Genomic DNA, 21,597 nt, shown 5'->3' with positions numbered 1-21,597 from the left:
ATCACATGCTCCAAACTGTTTTCCTTCTGTTATCATTTGAAGGTTGAGCTCCATTCTGAAGAAGTTCAAAGACTGGGAAAGAGAAGAAAGAACTGCGAGAACTAGTGCTTCAAAACAGCAGGATCTCTACAGACCAAAGGCAGGCTATTCATAGTCTCTCTCCCCACTATTTTTCACTCCTCCATGCATTTCTGAGAATCCTAGTCTCTCCTAGTGGAGAAGTAGCTCTGTATTGACAGAAAATGAATTTCCACTCCATATTTTGCTTTCCATTCTGCATCAGTATCACCCAAAGTGGTACCTTCTCTGCCCATCAAAGAGCGAGGAAGCCTAGCAGCAAACCAGGGACTGGCCAAGGATTTGCAGGTGACAAGTTAAAGATCTCATAGATCATTTCACACTCTCTTAACAAATTTTGTCCAACAGTTTTGCCTTTTTCTTTCTTCTTTTTTTTCCTTTCTTTTTTTCTTTTTCCCCCCTTAAGTAGAACCTAAACATTTTGTAGCGTTGTGACGGTCATAGCCAGAGGGCTGTAGTCAATGGCATAATCTCCAGGTGGAGGCTGGTGACAAGTGGTGTCCCTTGGGGACCTGTCTTGGGACCAGTGCTCTTCAATATCTTTATCAACAACATGGACAGATGAATTCAGTACACATTGTCCTGGTTTTATCAGTACTCCATACCATGACATCATGCAGTAAGCTGTCTGGTGTTGGAGCAAAGCACGGGGGAACTGAACTTCCTGGGTCTAAGCTCTGGCAGTCTCAGCTATTCTCATGAGGGTTCTAGCTGTGTGAGAAGTGGATACACTGAGAAGAGACTAACTAATTTTTCCCTGAAGTCTCCAGTACTTCCCAGGTGATTTCTGAACCTGGGTGATGAGACAGAGCTCTCTGCCCTTCCAGGAGGCCAGTCATGACTGCCAGTCAATAAGGAGTTGGGCTCTCTCTCTTTCCTCCTGTTTTCAGATCATTTGATGTATTATTCTTAATTACTCTGTATTATCTCACATTCCTTTTAATAAATTAGTTCCCTTATCTCTGACAAGTTGTTTTTTCCTATTTCCCCTCACTTCCCCCATGGGGAGGTAGGGGTGTTGCGCGATTAACACTTCAAGACTTGACAGCACACTCAGCAAGACTGCAGACCAAACTAAGCTCGGTGGTATAGTTGACACAATAAAAGGAAGGAACGCTATCCAAAGGGACCTGGACAAGCCTGAGAAATGGCGCCACATCAGCCTAATAAGATTCAACAAGGCCAAATGCAAAGTGTCGCACCTGGGTCAGGGCAGTACCAGATATGTATACAGACTGGGAGCAGAACTCTTTGAGAGCAGTCTTGCAGAGGTCTTGGAGAGTATGGCTAATGAAAAGCTTGACACAGGCCATCAGTTTACCATGAACACAGGGAAAAGAAATACATGGATAAAGTTAGAATATTCCCTTCTATCTAGACAGAGAAAGTGTATGACATGATATAAATTCTGGACATAAGCACAACATGCCTGATTCCATAGCAAAGCAGAGCTCACACTCTAACTTCTTCGATGCAAATATAAATTGTCCTGGTGGTTCAAAAAATGCTTGGGATGTTCCAACAACCGCACACTGAAACTCCTCTCTCCCTTTCTTGAACTCAGACAAAATCTTTTGGATAGGTCACTCGTGACCAACATATATGATAGTTCAAGATCATAATTCTCAAATAATTCTTTGTACACAATGACAAAGAATAGGGCCAAGTATTCATTGACACAGGTGTAGCAGCCCAGTTCTGGCTTCCAGTGCCCACAAAAACAAAAACAAAACTAATCCACTTATTTTTATTAAAGTGAAATTAAAACAAGTGCAGAGAAATCTCAGAATATAAGACATTTTTTGGTAGGACTAGAATGCTTTCTTCAAAAGTAAGATGTGACAAATTCCTTCAAATGTAGTGAAAAAAAAAGGGATTTTGAGCAATGCTCTTTCTTCACAGGAGTTCTGAACACAGTGGATGAAAGGAAGACATTACTGCCATCAGCTCAGCAACTCAAGCAATCATCTTTGCAATATGTTTTTTCAAGTTCACTGCAACACAACACTGAATAGATATATTTTTTCCCAATTTCCCTAGTTTAAAAACAGAATGAATTTGAGTTCCATTCAATACGTGGTGTTTTTTAATTGTAGTTTTGAAATTCAGCAGCTGAAATGGTATTGGTTAAACAGGTTATTTAGAAAAAGCAGCACAGTATCTCTCCAGACTCAAACAGATATTTTCAAGGGGAATGTCAGAGAAAGGATGAAGCTTTTGGGGAGAAATGGAAAACAGCAGTAGGGAGAACACAACAACAGGTATGTCTTTGTTCCTCACCCTTCTGATTTCTATTTGAAAAAATTCTGTAGCTTTGCCAAATTCCTTTCAAGAAGAGCCATGAGTTATTCTTTTCCTTCTTAGTCTCCCTCTGTCTCTTTGGGCTGCTGGTCTTGGAATGATATTCTTTCCTTAGACATCTGCTGTGACAGACCCTACCCCCTTGATGCTCATGAACAAAACTGAAGATGTTGCAAGACTTCACCATCCAATAAGAAAAATCATATAGCCAAGAAACATTAAATATAAGGATAAAACTTACTTCAACTTACATTTGACCGTATTGCTACTTTTTCTCTACTCTCATTACTAAGTGTTAATTTTTGGAAATATTTCACACACAAAAATTCAATGAAAAACTCTTACAACCAAATATTCTCCTGCATTTGACACAGACGCACTGCCACACTAAGAAGCTACAGATGAAACTCAGTAGGCAGAATTCTGATTGTTCAATAATATCTAAAAAAAGAGAGCAAAAACTCTATGGAATGCCAAGAATACTGAAATTTAATTTTCTTCCCTGGTAATCTCCTGAAGCGTCATTAGTCACACATGTAGAGATGCATGCCAGCTACAAGATTTTATGTTATCTTTATTGTACCCTATTGGATTTACTACTTGAGCTTTTTTCTTTCGTCCTTCTTTTTATTTATTTTTTTTAAGCAGCCACTCTTCCTGTTGAAGCACATGAAAAAGACTCCTCACAGCGATCTGCTTTCTAAATGAATTTTAAGTGCTCTTTGAAAACAAATTTATTTCACTCTATTACCAATGAAGGAAGAAAAACGCGAGGTGCAAAGTACACACATCACCCACACACACAACTTGATAAAAAGGTACTTCCTAGCTGTAACTACACACATTTAGATTCATACTCAAAACAACGTATAGATATTCAAAATAAATATCAGCAGTCAATTCAAACATTATTAATACTTTTAATACATAACTTAAGGTCAGTTTATCTTGAGGATTTTCCACAAAGTTAAGTGACTCCTTTTTATACTGAGGTAACACTATCCACAGAAGGGGTTTACACAAACACAAAGAGTTGCAATGCATAACTCAGTTGTTTTCCTTAATGATAACAAAACTAATAGAAGAAATGTCACTATCTCTTCCCTACCTTCAGTTGGTTTCTTATGCATTATACTAATATCTTCAGAAATCTTTACATATCTTTGCACTGAAGCACTCAGCCATCTATTATTGAGTGACTCAGGTTAAAGAAGTATGTGGTTTCTTCAACTTGACCTTTTTCAAAGGGGTATCTATTTCTCTGCATGTCTTACATACAAAAACAGTGAACAAAGATGGTACCAGGACTACAGGGCTCTGTAGCTATAAAAACCCTCCTGATCAATAAATGATCCAAGACAGCATGGTTGAAAAAACACTATGTCCAGTCATGCTGGGGCAGACAACCACTACAGCTGAGTGTTTTCACAAAGAAACTGTAGATTTTAATCCACAAAATGAACAAAAAAAATTTTTTTATCAGCTTCAGGATGACAAAAATGATTCACTGCAAGTGGTATTAACTACTTTGTGTAGACTATGTCTGAATAAATGTGCATCAGAAGCAATATCACGTAGCATCTGACAGATGGAATCAACTAAACCGAGCTGCAGATGTTTGTTAAAACTATCAAATCAACAGCCTGCTCTGATGTACCAGGAGCAGAAATCAGATTCTTGAAGTGAAATGCTGCTGAACTATAAAATGCTATTATTAACCAGCAGTTTCTGTCAATCCAAAAATTAAATCCTCTTGCTAGCCAACAGGAGTATTCTGTTCAAAAATACAATTAATTTATCTACAAAACTGCTACCATAGTATGTACTTAACTGCATTATTGCAGTAAAGTGTCTCCTGATGTAAAGACACTCACCAAAATTTTTTTCACTGCAGGAAGGTCTGCTTCAAAGACCAGCCTTCTTGTGGTGCAAGAAGAGAGGAAGATACTGAATCTATCACCCTACTTACAACATACATTTTTTCCTACTAGCAGTACGCTGTGTGAGAACATCTGCAGGGAGGGAACGAAGAAAACAGAGCCAGATTCTTCTCAGTTATGCCCACTGAAAGGATGAGGCAATGGGCACAAATCAAAACACATGAAATTCCATCTGGACACACGATAACGCTTTACAGTAAGGGCAGTCATACACTGGAACAGGCTGCCCAAAGGGGCTTTCTCCTCCAGGAGACAAAGCTCCAAACACCAACTGGACATGGCACTGCTGGGCAACACACTGTGGGTGCCCCTTCTTGAGTCCAGGGCTTGGTCTAGACGACCTCCATTAGTTCCTTTCAACCATGAGCACTCTGTGATAGTAGCAGCTGTCTGAGAAGGAGCACAGCTGATTTTGCATATGCACTTCTGCAGCACAAGTAACAATAAGAATATCTCTTTAGAGAAAGAAAACTAGCACTACAAAGCAGATGCTAAATACTCTCTTAAGGAACGGTAAATATTAGCGTATTCCTCAGAAGAGTAGCCAGGCTCTTGGGACATTAAGACAGGCAATCCAGACAAATCTTACATTTCTATCAGTATTGCTCTGTGTTGAATTGCAAATGAATCACTACAAAAATCTAATTTCACTTCTAAAAAGCATATTCTTTACTGAAGCTGTACTTCAGGTGGACATCTGACTATATGCTGTCACTTTCAGTTCTGCATAATCTATTAACTGTGTTGTTAGAAAATAATAAAAGTCCACCTCTGGAACAAATGTGCCCTAAGATCCCATCCAAACAAAGATGAGTGTCAAAATACGTTAAGTCCTCAGTCAAAAAAGGCTCTTTGAGAAAATACTGTCAATACAGTATGTCACCACAAACAGATTCCATTGCTTTTCACCCTACTACATACATACTCTCAATATGAATCTTCTATGACGGTTAAGAAACAGGCTTCAAATAAAGCCGAGAAAACGGAACTTGTGATATTCCACTGTTTGAGCTATTACAAGAATGAAGGTGATATGCAAATCTCACTCACTGAGGACAGACATCACCTCCTGCAATTTTATGAAAAATCTACTTTGATAATTTCTGTATGAACTCGCCTCTGATGATTATTCATGCTTTTAGAAACCTGGATGGCGACATTACCATTTCAGTGCCAGTTCTCTTCACTGTTATTATAAATGATCGGGATATAGGACTCCACTGCATACTAAGTAAGTTTGCTGATGATAGAATTGGGAGGAGCTGTTGACTTCCCTGAGCACTGAGAGGCCTTGCAGAGAGAGATCTTGGCAAACCGGGGTGCTGGGCAAGCATCAACCACATGAAGTTTAACAAGTGCAAGTGCTGGGTTTTGCAGCTGGGATGCAGCAACCCTTGTGATGTATTTTTGGCAAAGATCTTCAGTCTGAGACTTGATGATTCACAGCAACGTCTATGAGAATGTACTTTGCTACCAGTTTCGGTTTCAGCCCTTCCACGCTCTGCAGCAGTCACTCTGCTACAAGGCACTGGTTACAAGTCATAGATATGTCCATAAGGGAAATGGTAGAATTTTCTCTTTTTATATTTTTTAAACTAGTTTTTCATGCAGAAGTGGGAGGTCAGAAAACAGACTGAAATCTAAACACAAGATTTTCCAGCACTGCCATGGCCAAGAACCACAGGAAAATAAACTCTTTCAATACAGACATATTTTATAGGGGCAAACCTAATCCCAGTGGAGCCTAGTTTGGGGAAAGTTTATGGTAAGTATTAGCTTTAAAAATCAGTGCAGGTGCAAAAGGTTACTAAGGTAAAGAAAAGGCCTACGTGTAGAACACACTGATTAGGAAGCAAAACTCAATTATGCAGATGTAATCCCCAACCTCATGTTCACTGCAATGCAAAAGAACTCTTTTACAGATCATCAAAAAGGAGACTGTTTCTAATCTATTACCACAATTGCAGATTAATTCTAATTTTTAGAATTTCAGTGAAATTAATAAGTTAATAAGCTGTGTCACCTAATCCTCCAACTTAACTTCTCCAAAAGATCGCTTTTCAAACATATAATCACAGCCATTAAGGTAATGAAATTCTACAAGTATTTTATTACCAGTTACAGACAGCAAAAGTGAATCAGGCAAAAAAAATGTGAAAGATTCAGAAAACCGAGTGCCTCATTTGCTCATGAGTTATTTTAAGAGGCTACAAATCTACTGCTTGAAAACAAAGGCAAATGATGTGCTTGCTAAGAAAGTATTCCACTGGCACAGCCATGCAAAGGGGCAGTGGGGATGGCACAAAGAATCAAGAGATTCACAAGCATGACTACAATTTTCTCATCATCACCATGAGAACTTTTACCTCTACTGACAGCAAAAATGCTGAACAAAAGTTTTAAGGTAGTGCCTTGGGAGAAAAAAAAACCCAAAACCAACATTATCAAGTATCAATTTGAATAAATGCTAATCTTTTGACCTTAATATAAAGGATTTCAAATTCATTTCTCAGAAGGATGTGAATTACTGGATTCTGGTACACCCTAAGAATATTAAATAACTGTATTCTTAGTTGACTTAATATAACAGCTCACTTCTCAGTAATGAAAACTTCTCTGCATTCTCCAACAGAATTTATGCTAAGCTGTATACTAATCCTGAGATATTTTAAGATACAGAACTACTTTCTTAGGGTTGCCCAAACAACAGCTTTATTCTATAACAACGCTCAATCAGGACAACTGAGTTGTCTTATGTCATTTCATATTGGGTTAAATGTTCAAAACACTACATTACTTACTTGGTTTCCTTCTCCATTTCCCAGAGAAAGCAGTGCTCCTTAACCATACCTTCTGTAAATAATTTCACAATTCTTCAACCCTATCTGCAATTTTCAGTAGTCTCACTTCCGAGGCACTCCGAAATACTAAATTATACTAAAACCACTCAGCAATATAGAAGCTGCCCTACTCCTCATTCAATGCAGCACGCTGCCCTCAGACGAAGATACAGCAAGACAGACATGGTAAGTTAGTTTATTCTGAAGCTTATTTTTTTCTTCTACTATTTTTTTTTTTCCTCTCAAAAATTCATTTCAAAAAGGGGAAACTGTGTATTCCTTACTGGTGCCAACGAATCAAGTCCCTCAAATTCAAAACCTATTCCCCTCTCTTCCCCCCGCCCCCCTTCCCTCCAATAGGACCATAAGCGATACTATGTAAATACAAATCAGGGCTCAAGGCAAGCAGAACTCAGGAAGCAAAGTGCATATTCAGATTGTTTCAATAGAAGGATTTACATGAATAACTTGTTAACATTTATGCTAACACAAGCCCTATCTTGTTAATAACACGTGCACTTAGGAACACGTAAACTGAACATAAGGAAATGCATCCATTATCTAAGTACTGCAATAAACAAATAAAGCCTAATAAAACAACACTCTGTGATGTGGTCTGCTGGCAAAGCTCTGCACCGACAGACAAGATTCCTGAACTCAATTCCAAGCTTTCAGGCTGCAGATTTGAAGTGCTTTGGTGCAGCTCAATCATTCCAACAGAGGGAAGAGCAGCACCATTCTGAGAATTTCAGTAGTAAGAACACGACCCTTATAGGTATTTCAAAGTGGTTTGGATTAAGCTTTTTTTTCCTCTCTTTTTAAAAAAAATATTTTATTTTGTTTACTTCTAAGAGATATGCCTTCCTGCCTGTCTGTGGAGTTGCAAGCAATACATTTAGATTCTTTTATCATAAGTATTGCACTAAAATGACTCTTTTTATCCTATTTGAGTTCTATGTGTCATTGCCTTCAGACTGTGGGAGCAACAAAACTGGTCACAACTACATCATTAATGCACTCTAACTATGGTTTCATAAGAGAACAGACATTAGAGATGATCTAACAAGCTACAGCTTTAAAGCTGCAACAAGTTTCATCCAACTAATCTGTAATATACCCTGAAAAATATTTGACAACACCCTGGTCAATATTCACACATTACTTGTGTTAAAAATGTCCAGACCACATTTCTTGCTAACAGATGGCAAAACTGCAATTAATGTCTGCTATGTTTGCTGCATTCACATATGAACACCACCTTACAATTATTATAAGAGGTTCAGGTTACTTAGGCAGAACTCAAAGACCAAACTAATACTTTTCACTACTAAAGAAGCACTTTCACGCAACAAAATCTTGCCAGCAATTTCAACCCCTCATCCACGGCTAGGCAAAGCACGATAACATATTTTAAAGTCATATCATCTTCAGAAGGCAACAAAGAACCAACCGATATTTCTTTACGCACACTGGGGGTACCGTCATTTGTTAGGTAAGCATCATTTGCTTTTCTATTTCTCCCACAACCTACATGTTTACAATAACTTCTATAAATACTTCATCAAGATTCTAAAATCAAAACACCACAAAATGAGAAAACCTACCAAACAACCCCCTCCTATCATCCCAAATAAACACATTCCAGTCCAGCAAGTCAGCACATCACCAGACGTTGCTGTGTAATTTTTAACTAGCAAAAAACCCCATCCTCTTCCTTGTTGAAGGCTACTAACTTCTATAACCACTGCCAACACCTCATCTATTAAAAGATCCTACCCAGATGCTCTTTGTGCTCAATTCAGTTATAAAATCCAACGTCCAATCTACTACAGGGTGCAGTTTTGGAATAAGGTTTTCTTCAATCAGCAACACAACTTATCACTATAATCAGAAAGCCAAGAAAAGCCACTATCAAGAATACAAGACAAGAAAAAAGGCAGTCAAAGAATTAACATGGAAGAACAGAAAATATGCAATCTAATCAATGTAAGATTTTACAGCTGAAGAAATCACCATTCATTTGAAACAGATTTTATTATTCAAATCAGCTGAAAACTTTGCTGTAATTTGCACAAATATAGTTGCCCTTCTGTAGCTAGTTTTAAGACTCAATTAATGCCAACTTTGTAATCATAATTAATGTCTCAATTTCACAGAGTAGAAAATGAGAATGCTCTCTTCTGAATTATTGTGTGTGTTCAAACAACCAATATTACATGACTTCACCATAGCACAAAACCAGTATTAGTATTACAGGAGGCTGTACTGTTTTTGGCATTCTAATTGTCATTTCAAGAAATCCCGAGTGTTTGTACCACACACATTAAAAACAAACAAAAACACCCAACCCTCTTCCCCACCCCCATCCAAAAAAGCAACCCTCCATCCTAAAAATCTCCTTTTGCATAACACTGGCAAACATATGAATGAGAACTAAAAGCATTTGTTTTTATAAAAGGAAAACCCACAAACCCTGAGCCCTGAATGCTGTTAACATCAGCGTGGTTATATTCTACAGCACTAGCAAGAAGAGGAAAATTACTACAAATTAACAACAACAATTCCTATATTTAATGTTATTTAAAAATCAAAGCGTTACCTAAGGCAATTACCTTGCAGCCTTTTAATATCTACAGGGAAAAGCCTAAGGGAAAATAATTGACTTTGCTAATTTTACCCTTGGCAATTATAAAATAGCTCTGCATTTCATTACGACTACAGAATTTCACATCTAATTGTCAGCCCCGAGAGAAGCACAGAGATAAATGCATCATACGCAAGCTTAGACAAGAGTTTAATGGCACAATAAAATTATCTAGGTAGCAGTGGTATCAGGTAATGTTCAAATTCCCTTTAAATTCTAGATGATACAACAATTATGCATGCCTAAATAGAGGTTATAGTCTACCATGGTCACCGCCACATACAATGCATGCTGCTCATTTCACTAGCCAATTGCTGAGCTACCAAATGGGTGCCAGCAAAAAGCAGCACTGAGACTTTTACTTTTTCCATCAAAGAAAACAAAACATTATGAAGGAAAAAAGTCACAGTTATTTCACACTGCTGAAAAACAGATGCCAGATTTGAAAATTCATCATTTACAAAAGAATAAATACAGTATGTTTAAATCATTGCACCTGTCAAGAAATTTCTATAGCTTGTACTTCAATTTCTCTAACTTTGCTAGTTGGGTTAGACATATGAAAAAGAATAATTTACTAAGTCAATCAGTTCCCATAATGGCATCCCACTTATCGTATGTAGAAGCTATGAAAGTATTTAGATGTCAGAAAAATGAAAAAAGTGCTAAAATGTTTTGGCAGGATTTTTCAGACATACAATATGATTACTTTGTAAAAAAAAAAAAAAATAGTAAGGAAAAAAAAGAGGAAAAAATATTTCTTTGCACTTGTGTTTCATTTTACTGTAGGCTTGTTTCCTGGCAAGCCTTTAAGGGAGTTGTTGCCGCGATACTTAATGATGTAATAAATGCAAAGGTGCTGCATTTTATAAATGTTTCCACAGAAGAGGAAACAACAACAACAACAAAAATGTAGAGTTAAATGCTTTGCTTTGTCTTAAGATTCCTATTATGTACAAAAAAATTAATGGACACAAATCAACAATAATTATTAAAGCTAATTACCACCCATTTTTATTATGGGATAACTAAAACTCTTTACAAAACTGCTAAAAAATATTTCCTATCAGTTCTCCCTGTAACAGCTTAACCCAATATTCCAGCAGGTTGACACCTACTCTCCTGTCCCTTCTACTGAACCTCAGCTCTACATAAAGAAATGACACCACATTTGAGAGACACTGTTACAATGATGATCAAAGCAGTATGGAAATACTCAACTCTAATCATTATGAGAACTCCATAAGTTAAAAACTACATCCTCACTAAGCTAAGGGTTAAAACTGTGTTGATCATTGACAATCATGCATATGACACACATTTATTTTTTACATTAAGATATGGCGGCAATGTTCGCATGTATTAAGGTTTCCCTGCCAAGAACAACAGTTTTCAGTCCACAAAACTCCAGCCATACACGTAGCTAGGTATTACACCAGACAGCACAGGGATGCTCATGAATCTCTCTCCACCATGACAAGTTTTAAGAAGAAGCCAGACAAACATGTCCAGAATGATTTAGGGTAGCTGATTCTGTCTCGGGACAGGCAAACCAACCAGAAAGATGATTTCTCAAGTTTTCCATGAGATTCATTTTCTGTGATCACACATATACACAACTTGTTCATCATGAAACACATTGCCTGTTAGGTTTGGCGGAATAGCTGAGTTGCAGCTGACTTTTAGAAGCCAGTACATCCACGTTAATTGGGCAATCCAACACTCAAGGGTAACCAAGTGCCTAACTAAATAATTTTATTACCTGAGGGCTGTGTAGACAAGAGATTAAGTGTCTTCCCTTATGAATTCTCTAAGATGGTCAAACTTTTCACAAAGCAAAAACACCAAACCAAATGTGCCTTCAGACTGCAGTCTGCTAGAGGGGCCCTACTTCAAGGTGTCACAAGGATGCCACAGCACACAGTTAAAATCCACCAAACTAACCACTCATTCATCTCTACCTATATATACACTGCTTCAGAACATCCACTGAAGTTGCCAACACAGCAGTCTTCCAGTAGATGTTCACAGCAGTAGCATCCTGTTAATCCATCCACAGCTATAATGTAAGCATGCTGATTTTTAAAGGATATTCTATACATAAGTGTCATGGTTTAATAATTTTGTAATTTTGCTATCAGTATTCCACATCATAACATCATATAAAGCATGAATAATTTTACTGAATCTGCAACTTATCAGAAGAAGACTACATCTCCCAGGGAACAACACGATAGGTCACGGGACCTGGACTCTATATTAACTCTGTCGCAGAACAGACTGACGTTCTTTCGAGTTCTGGCGTTCAGGGGAGTGTGTGGGAGCCTTCAGCCGTTCGCCTAGATTTACAGTAGGCCTCTCGGTTACGGGACTCATTCTCTCTCCTATTTTGCTTGATTCGTTAGCTCAATTTCAATTATATTGTATTATATTGTGTTATCCTGTATTTCGATATAGTATTTAGTAAATAAGTGTGCCTCCTTAGATCGTTGCCGCTGTTTTCTTTTCCTAATTAACTTTTTCCTTTCGGCCTAGGGCCCCTCCGGGGCCTACGGCCCCCTGTCACGGACGCAGGTGGATTTTTAGTTCAAACCGTGACAGATTTTGGTGGAGAATGCGGGCACATTGAGTTGCTGTTTTTCTGTGTTTTCTTCTGTTGCTCTTTTAGCTTTTAACAGAGCTACGAGTTTTTTTTTCCCTGTTAAGGAGCTATCTCGTGTTTGCGATTCTGCACCTGCGAGCTTGACCTTGAAAGTCCAGGCGGACTGCCAATACTCCGGTATATTTTATAAACACTGCTGAGCTTTGTTTTCTTTTACTTTTTTCTCTCTATTGGAGGAAAAAAAAAAAAAAAATGTTTTCTCTACTAAATTTGTTTTACCAGGGACTGTGTGCCATTGGTTCCTTTTTTGAGACGCTCCGAACATATTGGGCCATGTTTAAGCTAGCCACTTTTCCTTATGGAGCTATACAATTGTATAATGGATTGAAAGCATGGTTAGCAATGCTCACTTCGTATCTGTATACAGCTCCAGAGGGAGCAACTAATGCAACTAATTATACAGAAATGGTGATTTTTAAGCGTGCTCCTCTTTCTTTCTATGAATCCTTTATGCAGTTTTTGAATGATCAGTGGGTCACACTCTTAATCTCCCTGAACTTACTGTTGATTATTGTAATAATCTCACTCAGTATCTGGATTTATAACATCCGGAGGAAGTCTTCCCTAGAACCAGAGAATACTGAGTGGCAGGGAATTGAAGAGATTCTCAAAGGACAGACATCTTCAGTGTTATGGAGCTTCACTCCTGAACACTTGAAGAATCCTGAGAGTTTGATTGCATATTTGAGGCAGGAATGTTGTGGCTCAGGCAGATCTCAGGAGGCACAAATGATTTTGGGCCTAGCTAATGCTTATTGGGCCTTAGTCAATACCATTCCTGAGAGAGAGAGTCTTAGAGCTGAGGCAGAAAAACTTTGGACTGAGAAGGTAGAGAGAGAAAAAGCTTTTGAAGCTGAGAGAAAAGATCTCCTGTACCAACGAGACTCAATCTGGTACGAGAAAGAGAGTCTTAGAGCTGACGCAGCAAAACTTTGGGATGAGAAGGTAGAGAGAGAAAAAGCTTTTGAAGCTGAGAGAAAAGATCTCCTGTACCAACGAGACTCAATCTGGTACGAGAAAGAGAGTCTTAGAGCTGACGCAGAAAAACTTTGGGATGAGAAAAGCTCCCTGCAATCCCAACTCAACACTCTCCAGACTGAGCGCGACGCCCTCCGGTCCGAGCACGACACTCTCCAGTCCGAGCACAGCGCCCTCCGGTCCGAGTACAACACTCTCCAGACTGAGCGCGATGCCCTCCGGACCGAGCACAATGCCCTCCAGACCGAGCACAACACTCTCCAGTCCAAGTATGACGCCGTCCAGTCTGAGTGCGGCACCCTCCAGGCCAAGCATGATGCCTTCCAATCCAACTGCGACACCCTCCAGTCCGAGCACAACACTCTTCAGTCTGTGCATAATGCCCTCCAGTCCGAGCATAACGCTCTTCAGACTGAGCACAATGCCCTCCAGACCGAGCACAACACTCTTCAGTCCGAGCATAATGCCCTCCGGTCCGAGCACGACGCTCTCCAGTCCGAGCACGGCGCCCTCCGGTCCGAGCATGACACTCTCCAGACTGAGCGCGATGCCCTCCGGTCCGAGCATGACACTCTCCAGACTGAGCGCGATGCCCTCCGGTCCGAGCATGACACTCTCCAGACTGAGCGCGATGCCCTCCGGTCCGAGCACGACACTCTCCAGTCCGAGCACAGCGCCCTCCTGTGTAAGTGCGTCGATCTCCAGTTCAAACATGACTCTATTGACTCGTTGTACACTGACCTCAAGGCCGACTACAACGCCCTCAAAGCCAGTCGCAGCACCCTCCGGTCTGTGTACGACGAGCTCCTGTCTGACTACGACGCTCTCCAGTCTGAACACAAAGACCTCCAGTCCAGGTACGACAATCTCCGGGCAGAATGCGACACCCTCAAGTCTGAACCGTATGTACTCCAACTTAACCAACCACCGGGGGCACCAGATACAATGCTGGTTGCCCCTGTAAGAGGGCGAAAAACAAAACGAGTTTCAACTCAGATAGAGAAAATGCAGAAGGAGTTAGAAGAGCGGAGGGAGTTAGGAGAGCAGGACTCAGGAGAGCAGGGGGACTCAGGAGAGCAGGGGGACTCAGGAGGTCAGGGGGACTCAGGAGAGCAGGAGGAGTCAGAAGACCAGAGGAAGTCGGCGGAGCAGAGGTTGTTAGAGCAGTATAAGAAGATGTTAGAGGAGGAGAAGAAGTCAGAGGAGCAGAGAAAGTTAGGAGAGAGAAAGTTAGGAGAGAGGAAGAAGGAGGAAGGTCGCCTGGAGGAAATAACACAAGCGTCAGAGTCAGGGTCAGAGTCAGACGAGGAGCCAAAAGCTAAATTTTCTTTACGAGAATTTCTCGAGTCCAAACTTATAGATGGGGCAGCCTCATCAACACAGCTGCCAACATTAACACCTGGGACTCCTGATAGAGCAAAAGGTGAGCAAAGTATTACGACCATTATTGATCGATCTTTTAAACTGAGTGAAATTCGAGATCTGAGAAAGGATTTCACACGTCAGCCAAAAGAAAATATGGTCACTTGGTTACTTCGCTGCTGGGACAATGGTGCCAACAGTGCGTGGCTCGATGGCAGTGAAGCTCGCCAACTGGGTAGCATTTCCAGGGACTCACGTGTGGACAGAGGTATAGGCACATGCCAAAATCAGTCCTACACCCTCTGGAAGCGGATGTTGATAGCGGTAAGAGATAGATTCCCCTTTAAACGGGACTTGGAGCCTGAGAAAAAGAAATGGACTGATATGGAGAAAGGTATCCAATTTTTGAGAGAAAGGGCTCTGGTGGAAATGCTCTACAGCCCCCAGTTCAATCGTAACAATCCAAACCAATTACATGATCCTGAAGCAGTCCACGTTCCACGACAAATGTGGCGTGACTTTACAAAGGCAGCTCCAGAAAAGCATGCCAGTGCACTTGCATTGGTATATGGCAAAGGGGAAAGAAAGCCCCTTGTAAATGAGCTAATTAGCAGACTTCAGGAGCTTGAATTATTTATAAGCGCTACAGAAGTTAAGCTTTATACTTCAGCCATTGTCCAAATGGGAAAAAAAATAGTGGAAAGGTTAGACAAAGTGGAGGAAACACAAAGTGATATTATTGACAAATTGGCTAATGTGCCTGATGTAGATGAATCCACGGTGGTACCAGATGATGGAAACCAGGATTTCCACGATCACCTATTGAGAGAGCTAAACAACATGAGTTCCTCTCGACCTGTATCATCGAAAATCTCAACCATAAAAAAGAGACGTCCTCGTATTCAAGCAAACGACAATGATAAGACCATACGTCTTGCTTTGTTGTATTTCTTGAGTAATCATGGGGAGGATATAAAGAAGTGGTATAACTCATCCACTTCTGCACTTCAGGCACGAGTGAAAGAATTACAATCCAAAACAACCACCAAGGTGAACTCTTCCAAACGGGGGAGAGTTCCAGTTGCTGCAAGTCAACGAGGTAAACAATAGAGGGGCCCTGCCCCCAGCCAGGGGGGGGAAAGGGACAACAGAGTATACTGGACTGTGTGGATTAAGTGGCCTGGCACATCTCAACCACAGAAATATAAAGCCTTGGTGGACACTGGTGCACAATGCACCCTAATGCCCTCAAGTCACCAAGGGACACAACCAATTTATATCCATGGAGTGACTGGGGGTTCCCAAGAATTGACTATGTTGGAGGCCGAAATAAGCCTCACTGGTAAAAACTGGCGAATGCACCCTATTGTGACTGGTCCAGAGGCTCCATGTATACTGGGAATCGATTACCTTAGGATGGGATATTTCAAGGATCCCAAGGGGTATCGATGGGCCTTTGGGATAGCTGCTGTAAACACAAATGGTGTTAAGCAGCTGTCAACTTTACCTGGTCTGTCAGATGATCCTTCTGCTGTGGGGTTGCTCCAGGTAAAAGACCAAGAGGTACCAATTGCCACCAAAGTGGTTCACAGACGGCAGTACCGCACCAATAGGGACTCATTGCTCCCCATTCAAAAGCTAATTCGCCAATTAGAAAATCAGGGAGTGATTAGCAAAACGCACTCGCCTTTTAACAGCCCCATATGGCCAGTGCGTAAAACCAGTGGGGAATGGAGGCTGACGGTAGATTACCGTGGCCTGAATGAAGTCACACCTCCATTAAGTGCTGCTGTACCAGACATGCTAGAACTCCAGTATGAATTGGAGTCAAAAGAAGCTAGGTGGTATGCCACCATTGATATTGCTAATGCCTTCTTTTCCGTCCCATTGGCTGCAAAATGTAGGCCACAGTTTGCTTTTACCTGGAGAGGTATTCAGTATACCTGGAACCGTTTACCCCAGGGGTGGAAGCACAGCCCAACAATTTGCCATGGATTGATCCAAGCTGTTTTGGAACAGGGTAATGCTCCTGAGCACTTGCAGTATATTGATGACATTGTGGTGTGGGGCCATACAGCAGCAGAGGTTTCCAAGAAAGGGAAACAGATAATCCAAATTCTTTTGAAAGCTGGTTTTGCCATTAAGCGCAGCAAGGTGAAGGGGCCTGCCCAGGAAATCCAGTTCTTAGGCATAAAATGGCAAGATGGACGTCGTCACATCCCAGCAGATGTGATTGACAAAATCACTGCTATGTCTCCGCCCACAAATAAAACAGAGACCCAATCTTTTCTGGGAGTAGTGGGCTTTTGGAGAATGCATGTCCCAAACTACAGCCACATAGTGAGCCCTCTCTATCAGGTAACACGGAAGAAGAATAATTTCTCATGGGGTCCTGAGCAGCAGCAGGCTTTTGAGCAGATAAAACAAGAAATAGCCCGTGCCGTGGCCTTGGGGCCAGTACGGACGGGACAGGATGTGAAGAACATCCTCTACACTGCTGCTGGAGAGAAAGGTCCCACCTGGAGTTTGTGGCAAAGAGCCTCAGGAGAGACCCGAGGCCGACCCCTAGGATTTTGGAGTCGAGCATATAAAGGGTCTGAGGAGCGCTACACTCCAACTGAGAAGGAGATCTTAGCCGTGTATGAGGGGGTTCGGGCTGCTTCTGAAGTAGTTGGGACAGAGGTTCAGCTTCTTCTAGCACCTCGCTTGCCAGTAATAAACTGGATGTTTAAAGGACAGGTTCCCTCCACCCATCATGCTACTGATGCCACTTGGAGTAAGTGGATTTCATTAATTACTCAACGAGCTCGAATGGGAAAACTCAGCCGTCCTGGAATTCTAGAAGTGATCATGGACTGGCCTGAGAGTAAAAAAATTGAAAAACCACCTACAGAAGAGGTATCACGTGCTAAAGAGGCACCACCATACAATGAGCTACCAGAAAACGAAAAGAAATTTGCCCTATTCACAGACGGATCATGTCGTATTGTAGGGAAGCATCGCAGATGGAAAGCTGCTGTATGGAGCCCCACACGACAAGTTGCAGAGGCCACTGAAGGTAAAGGAGAATCAAGTCAATTTGCAGAGGTAAAGGCTGTTCAGCTGGCTTTAGATGTGGCTGAACGGGAGAGGTGGCCAATGCTTCATCTTTATACTGATTCATGGATGGTGGCAAATGCCTTATGGGGGTGGTTGCAACAGTGGGAAAATGATAATTGGCAACGAAAGGGTAAACCTGTTTGGGCTGCTGAACTGTGGAAAGACATTGCTGCCCGAATAAGGAACATTGTTGTAAAGGTGCGCCATGTAGATGCTCATGTGCCTAAAAGTAAGGCTACTGAAGAACATAAAAATAACCATCAGGTTGATCGAGCTGCCAAAATTGAGGTGGCTCAAATAGACTTGGACTGGCAGAACAAGGGTGAATTATTCCTAGCTCGGTGGGCCCATGAGACTTCAGGTCATCAAGGAAGGGATGCAACATATAAGTGGGCCAGAGACCGAGGGGTGGACTTAACTATGGACGCTATTGCTCAAGTTATTCATGATTGTGAAACATGCGCCATAATTAAACAAGCCAAGAGGATGAAACCTATTTGGGGGGAAGGGCGATGGCAAAAGTATAAATATGGAGAGGCATGGCAGGTTGATTATATCACCTTGCCACGATCTCGCAATGGTAAGCGTTATGTACTCACCATGGTGGAGGCAACCACTGGGTGGCTCGAAACATACGCAGTACCCCATGCTACCGCCCGAAACACCATATTAGGGTTGGAAAAGCAAATCCTGTGGCGGCATGGCACTCCGGAAAGAATTGAATCAGATAATGGGACCCATTTTAAAAATTCCCTTGTAACCACTTGGGCCAAAAATCATGGCATTGAGTGGATTTACCATATTCCCTATCATGCACCAGCTTCTGGTAAGATTGAACGATTCAATGGGTTATTGAAAACTATGTTGAAAGCAATGGGTGGCGGAACGTATAAAAATTGGGAGAACCATTTAGCAGAAGCCACCTGGTTGGTCAACACTCGAGGATCTAGTAATCGTAATGGTCCTAACCAATCCAGCTCCCTACGTACCGTGGAGGGAGATAAGGTTCCTGTAGTACACATAAAGAGTGTGTTGGGAAAAACAGTTTGGGTCCTTCCAGCGTCTGGAAAGGGCAAACCTCTCCGGGGTACTGTCTTTGCCCAGGGACCTGGGTGCACATGGTGGGTGATGGACAAAAATGGGAATGTTCAATGTGTACCACAAGGGAATTTGATGTTGGGGGAGTGCAGCCAATGATTTTCCTGTAAATATATAGGTAGAGTCTCAGAAAATATTTCAATTAGGTACAGAATAGTTCAATTAGGTATAGGACTTAAGATAGAGTGGATTAATGTTAAGGAAACACTTTTTCTCTATATACCTTAATTAGGCATTCTGTAAGCAAGTTTTCCATCTGGACTCTATATCCTGCACTGGCCATGCATGTGTAGAGCACACATGGAAAGAAGTATAAGTCAAAAGGAAATCTGCTGTGGTGGCTGGGAAAGGATGAGTGCACCTTGATGTGGGGGACGCCCTACTAGCGCTGCCTTTCCCCTCTACCGCTGACATGTTTTCCTTTTTCTGGCAGTTTTGCCATTTTCTCAAAATTAATAAATAGTAAATTAGGTTATAGAGTTTTGTTCTCAACTTAGGGATTTGTATGGAATAAATATAGATTGTTGAGAAAAAATAAGGTTGCTTATTATTCACAATTATACATATGAGTGTGTATGTATGTATAAATATAATGTAATGATGTAGAATAAGGGGTGGAATGTCATGGTTTAATAATTTTGTAATTTTGCTATCAGTATTCCACATCATAACATCATATAAAGCATGAATAATTTTACTGAATCTGCAACTTATCAGAAGAAGACTACATCTCCCAGGGAACAACACGATAGGTCACGGGACCTGGACTCTATATTAACTCTGTCGCAGAACAGACTGACGTTCTTTCGAGTTCTGGCGTTCAGGGGAGTGTGTGGGAGCCTTCAGCCGTTCGCCTAGATTTACAGTAGGCCTCTCGGTTACGGGACTCATTCTCTCTCCTATTTTGCTTGATTCGTTAGCTCAATTTCAATTATATTGTATTATATTGTGTTATCCTGTATTTCGATATAGTATTTAGTAAATAAGTGTGCCTCCTTAGATCGTTGCCGCTGTTTTCTTTTCCTAATTAACTTTTTCCTTTCGGCCTAGGGCCCCTCCGGGGCCTACGGCCCCCTGTCACGGACGCAGGTGGATTTTTAGTTCAAACCGTGACAATAAGCAACACACCATAACTAAGCTGATTTTATAATGGACTTCTCTTTTAGATTTACCAATGCTAACTTGCTTTGGCAGTAAAATAATTATAGATATATATATATTTACCTTGGTATTCTGTAACTGAGCAAGACTTGTGCAAGCATTTGCTAGAAGAAAATCTCCACTCAGAACCGCCATTTTATTCCCAAATTGCATATCCTTCAGCGGGCCATCACAGGACTTGAGCTCACCAATATTCACTATGCCACGATGCACCAGAAAGGCAGTGTGGATCAGTTCCGTAATCTCTGCAAGACTTCTTTGACTGAAAGCAAAGAAAAAGTACAATTACTTTTGAAGCTATGAATAAAATAAAGACTTTCAGGGAAAAAACAAAGGCCATGCTGTATGCTAAGCAGTCATTTTATTTCCAGATGCAACAACTTGGATGCATTAAACATAGAGAAGAATCACATCACACCACCAAGCATTTCCAGTTAAACTGCTGATACCACTGGTTGTTTGGAGGAACACTGCCCTTTGTTTGAATTCTCCAGAAAAATAAAGCAATCAATATGGTTCTCACTGCATCCTCCTTTTAGTTTCATCTTCAGAAGCTGGAGGGACAACAGCATGAAGAAATTGCCAAACATAAAGTGCCAATGGGAATGAACAAAGGATAAGCAAGGTAATGTGAACACTGTAAGAAAACTACAGTTAAATGACTGCTCAAATTAGAGCTAAAATAATAACAGGATAATTTGCAGTTCAAGGGGAGTGGGAGAGAAAGCCAAACATTTCATATGGTGGACTAGTGACATTTCACTAGTCAGAAGACACAGAGATGCCTGTCTGGCACAGGAACAGGTCAGATTTGGGTAGCTTCACAAATTGTTTCTCATTCCAGCTCAGTGTGTGCTACCCTCTGAATTCTGGAGCTTCATCCTTGTGAGAACCCCCACACCAAACACAATATTTTCACTTTCTTGAGTTGAAAGTTGCCCTCTATTTTCACATTTCTTTTTTGTAAAAGGCAGCAGAAGAGTCAGGTAACCAGTTCTCTTTCCACTCCTCAGCCTAATTTGGTGCTGTACCCTAGTGATTGCTCCAGGGGACCTAGATCGGTTCCTCTCTCACTCCCACCCACAGCAGGTGATGAGCTGACAGCAGGCAGAGATGAGGGGAGGGAACAGAACAGCACACGTTCATATATCCATATACCTCATGTATGCATATACAGGTTAGGTTCTGGTTCAGCTGAGTAAATCAATATCTTTCCTCTGGCTGGTGCAGATGTGTTGCACCCACCTGAACAACCTGAATGTAACTAACCTCCTGCCTCCAATGACTGCAGACACAATGAGCCCCAGCAGCACCTGCTTCAGGCCAGCAGAGCAAGGAGCCAGCAAACCCACATGGGCTGCTGCAGCGCAGCAGGGTGGGTAAGTGGGGAAAGGGGAAGCTGTGGTCCCCAATGTGTTTTGTCACACAGAGAGC

The 21,597-nt window shown here is 41.2% G+C and overlaps 1 protein-coding gene across 2 annotated transcripts in view; it reads right to left on the bottom strand.

Moving 5' to 3' along the window:
• The window catches only part of PDSS2 (decaprenyl diphosphate synthase subunit 2), a 110,377-nt gene that overhangs the window by 26,819 nt on the left and 61,961 nt on the right, over positions 1-21,597 (bottom strand). For both annotated transcript variants that reach the window (XM_015858767.3, XM_085543658.1), the window contains exon 3: positions 20,227-20,425. In XM_015858767.3, coding sequence (XP_015714253.2) covers positions 20,227-20,425 — 199 coding nt within the window. The remainder of the gene's footprint in view (positions 1-20,226; positions 20,426-21,597) is intronic.

Source organism: Coturnix japonica, chromosome 3 (genome assembly GCF_054131305.1).
Source record: "Coturnix japonica strain WE chromosome 3, WE-NBRP24, whole genome shotgun sequence".
In the NCBI taxonomy this organism is placed as follows: domain Eukaryota; kingdom Metazoa; phylum Chordata; class Aves; order Galliformes; family Phasianidae; genus Coturnix; species Coturnix japonica.
The sequence above is the reverse complement of the archived record's forward strand: the minus strand, read 5'-3'. Positions and strand labels throughout refer to the sequence as shown.